We start from the raw sequence: 4657 nt of genomic DNA, 5'->3' as shown, positions 1-4657 counted from the left end.
AAAGCTTGTTAAGTATGAAGCCTGGTTTAATAAATAGTTTTGCATTCAAATGGATCGTGAAAATGGAAACATTTATTGGATTCTTGCCTGAGAGCTGCGTGGGAATAATGTCATTTGCTTATATTTTGCATTAAATTAATTTGTTTCGGAAGGATTATCAATATTTTTAATTCTTTAAAAAAAAAAAAAATTGTTCTGAATTCCGTTCAAAATAACCTGGCTAGCTATTGTGTTTATTGTTTGCGCATTATACAATTGTGCTTTATTTCTGAATGTAATAATGCAGTTTGTGCTTGTTTAACCTATAAACAACAACGTAACACGCAAACCTATACTGGTATCTAAATATGATTGTATAAATGCTATAGTAGATCTACCAGATCACCCTCCACCGGATGTTTAATGAGCAGCAATAAACTACATGTTGGTCTTTTACAATACCTATTCATACTTCTGTGGATATTTTGGAGCAAGTAACTCAAAAGTAACTAAAAGTATTGTTACGCATTACAATTCAGAATCAGTAATATTGGGATGTGTCTAATTACTTTCAAAAGACAGTAACTAGTAATATATAATGTATTATATTTTGGAAGTAAGTTGCCCAACACTGTCAGTTCATGATCTACAGTAACTGCAGGCTTTTTTGTGCTATTTTGGAGCAACACAGACTTGATTTCATCTGAGAAGAATTGCAACAGTGATGTTTTCTGAACGTGTTTTCTAAACAGAAATGTTTCTAAACATGCAGAATCGTGTTGAATAGAATGCAAATCATTCTACAATTTGCTGTATCCATGCTGTCCAGGTGGCTAGAGTGTGTTACTGAACTGCGTAGGAGCCCATTGATTTTGTCAAGACAAATAACAGAGAAATATTTATTGGTAAGTAAATATTTAAAACCACAACAGCTGGTACTTTAAATAGTTTTACAATACTGATAATAGGTGTGTGTGTGTGTATTACAGGCGGTGTCTTCAGAAGAACCTGCAGGGCTGTTTTCTAAAGCGAAGAACTTTACCACAGGACGACAACAATGTCAGAAGATTCGACAGAATTTCTCATCATTTATATCATCATATTCCTGATTAGTTTTCCTAATACTGTGCTGGCGTTCTGCTCATGCATTCGCAAGATTCACCGTAAACCTATCCCCATTCACATATTCATGTTGAACCTCACTGTTTCTGACCTCGTCTTCCTCACCTTCTTGCCTGTCAAGATGAAAGAGGCTGCAGATAACATGGTTTGGAACATGCCCTATATCTTGTGCCACTTCAATATGTTCTTCTTCTTTCTTCCTTTCTGTTGCAGCAGCCTGTTCTTGGCAGCAATAAGTGCTGAGCGCTATGTTTGTGTACGGTTTCCAATTAAGTATAAAAGTCAAAAGAGAACCATCTATGTAATATTAATATGTGTCGCCATCTGGGTGCTTGTTACAGTACTAATAGTATTTGCTTACAAAGCCACATACACTAATTCTGAAATACACAACACTACTAATCTGGTACCAGAACCTCAGAGATGTTACCGTGAATTCACTGCAATGCAACTGAGCGAACTGCTTAAAATACGTCTGGCTGTTCTTGTGGTATTAAGCTGTGCTTTCATCATTTGCTGCTTCTGTTACATTAATGTCATCTATATTTTGTTGAAGCTTCCTCTCATTAACCGCTGTCGCAGGCTCCGGGCGATTGGACTGGCTTTGGGGACACTCCTTGTATTGTCAGTTTGTTACGCTCCTATCAGTGCATCATACATAGTTGGCTTCATCAGACAAGAAAATCCAGAATGGCATATGAAAGCTTTAATCCCGACTACTTTAAATCCATGTTTTAATCTTATTATATTTCTCTGTATCTCTAAGGAGATGAGAAATGCAATCTGTGTTTTTGCAAATGCTTTGTTTCAGTTATATGCCTCTTCAAAGAGGTTTATGTTGTTGTGCACTTAAATATTTGAAGTGTTTAGAAGAGATCGTGGCTTGCCAGAGACATTGTTGTCCATGAATATGCAAAAACAATTTCATTATCCCAAAGTAATCATCTACACTGTTTAAAAACAATTCAAAACAAAATATCAATATTCAGGGCAACGAGACACTATCTATTAAACATCAACAGATTATAATTGCGCTGCTACATAAGATCTGTTTTCTTAATATTAGTACATAATCTACTTGGATGATAAATCCATCACGTTAAGAGCAGTGTTGGGTAAGTTACTTTCAAAAAGTAATTAATTACAGTTACTAATTACTTCATCAATATTGTATTTAAATTACTTTACTAATTACTCTATCTGAAAAGTAACTTAGTTACTCAATAAGTAACTTAATTATTCAAATCGCTAATTAGGCTACATCTTAAAATCCCTATAAACCTTAATAGAAATTAAACTATTCTTTCAATTCGAGTCAAACATAGAATAGTTTAGCCTTTTTAGCTTTAAAACAACTGTAATACTTAAACATTTTTATGAAAAAAATGTAACCACCTTTGGTTAACAAATAGAAATACTCTGCAAAATATCTGAATAACAAAAAGGCTTAAAAGTTAAACAATACATTTCAGTTTGGCAATATGTTCAGGAAAAGCCCAACTAGTAAAATCTGTACAGGTTTATGTCAAAATAACACGTTAACTAATGTAAGAAAGAATAAATTACAGAAGTGATCTTCTCTGCTGAATAATGTCAGATCGCGCTGTTCTTATGAGGTAAATTTCTCATAGCAGGTCTTCTTTCAAAAATGATGAATATTAGATGATTTTTTTTTTTTTCTTAATATTTAAAAAAAAAAATGTTTCTAGGTCAGGGCATATGCGCGCAGGTGACTGCATATAATGAGCTCAGACACGGGAATGACTGTACCTTGCTTTATTCATACGGATTCTTTTTCATACGGATTGCATAATCAGAAACATTAGTTTTTAATTTGAATTCGTTCAAGTGTCAAGTAGACACTTCAAGATTTTTAGATTCTATTGATTTTAGTCTTATAGTCAGAGCCGGGGTGGGATGGGAAGCGTGCAATCTGTGATTGCGTGCAGTTTCTGACGCTCGCTAAAGCGTGCAATCGCTTTCTTATGTGCGCTGTTTTACCGGTTTCACTTTCGCTTTCGAAACGATCACCTTCAGCAAGAAGGGGAGAGGATGGAAAGTGGGGGGCACCGTAACTCTGCCCGCAAATGCCCCCTCTTGGTGCCGGCCCTGATTTGAGTATTTAAGGTTTCTCTGTGAATCAGGAAAATCTGAAAGTGAACGCACCCGCACGCGGAGGGTTAAAGCCGCTGCATTCAATATCTTTAGACGGTAAATTTAGATTTCAAATTCAATATTGCTTTTAGAACTGTTGAAATTATTTACTGTATGTAACGCAAGTACTTTATAAGTAACTGTAATTAAATTACCTAAAAATGAACAGTAATCCCTTACTTTACTTTTTCAGTGGATAAGTAATTTAATTACAGTAACGCGTTACACCCAACACTGGTTAAGAGCAACAAAAACTTTTGAATTTGCTAATCATTAGAAAGAAAAGTGTACCAGGTCAGAATTGAGCTGGTTAAGAGAAATGAAATATAAATTGTCATCAATTTATTTTCACAAAAGTATAAAACAAAAGTCATCCTGTGCAGAGAAAACTAAAATAATTGAATTAACAAAACTGAAAAAAGCGCAACGTTTTTCCTTCCGATGACCGCTGTGTATGACATCAGATGAGATGCATAATGAGAGAGAGAGTCATTAAAGGGGATTAAAAGCACGATGATTGATGATATTGATGTGGATGATGGTGGATTGTGAGATAGAATAACGCAGTTAATAATTCTGGTTTGAAATCTCCCGGATTTGGGCAGGTTTTGTTTGTGAGTCTGGAATAAACTGTGATCTTGAGATGGCAAGCCACCCAGCATTTTTTTTGTTTTGTTTTGTTTTTTTGAATTATCAGTGAATAAATGCCTCAATCATAGTATAAGATACCCACTTTTGGAAAGGTTACTTTGTAAATATAATAGGTTACTCCAAGTTACTCTATTTCAAGACTAAAACTTAAAATACTTTAGTTTATCTGACTAAAACTGGACTAAAATACTTTAGAGTTTATCTGACTAAAACTAGACTAAAATACTTTAGAGTTTATCTGACTAAAACTAAACTAAAATACTTTAGAGTTTAGCTGACTAAAACTAGACTAAAATATTTTAGAGTTTATCTGACTAAAACTGGACTAAAATACTTTAGAGTTTATCTGACTAAAACTAGACTAAAATACTTTAGTTTATCTGACTAAAACTGGACTAAAATACTTTAGAGTTTATCTGACTAAAACTAGACTAAAATACTTTAGTGTATCTGACTAAAACTAGACTAAAATACTTTATAGTTTATCTGACTAAAACTAGACTAAAATACTTTACAGTTTATCTGACTAAAACTAGACTAAAATACTTTAGAGTGTATCTGACTAAAACTAGACTAAAATACTTTAGAGTTTATCTGACTAAAACTAGACTAAAATACTTTACAGTTTATCTGACTAAAACTAGACTAAAATACTTTAGAGTGTATCTGACTAAAACTAGACTAAAATACTTTAGAGTGTATCTGACTAAAACTATACTAAAATACTTTTGAGTTTATCTGACTAAAACTA

General features: G+C 33.5%; 1 protein-coding gene across 1 annotated transcript; it reads left to right on the top strand.

Annotated features, from left to right (window-relative positions):
- Window positions 1-1036: 1036 nt before the first annotated feature.
- LOC306868299 (free fatty acid receptor 3-like) lies at window positions 1037-1954 on the top strand (the record flags this gene model as incomplete). Its single annotated transcript, XM_079414410.1, has 1 exon — window positions 1037-1954. One exon carries the CDS (start codon window positions 1037-1039, stop codon window positions 1952-1954), a length of 918 nt encoding a protein of 305 aa, XP_079270536.1.
- Between the last annotated feature and the right edge of the window lie 2703 nt (window positions 1955-4657).

This window comes from Barbus barbus (genome assembly GCF_936440315.1).
Source record: "Barbus barbus genome assembly, chromosome: 50".
NCBI lineage: Eukaryota > Metazoa > Chordata > Actinopteri > Cypriniformes > Cyprinidae > Barbus > Barbus barbus.
Note: the sequence above shows the minus strand (reverse complement) of the source record. Positions and strands in the feature narration are given on the sequence as shown.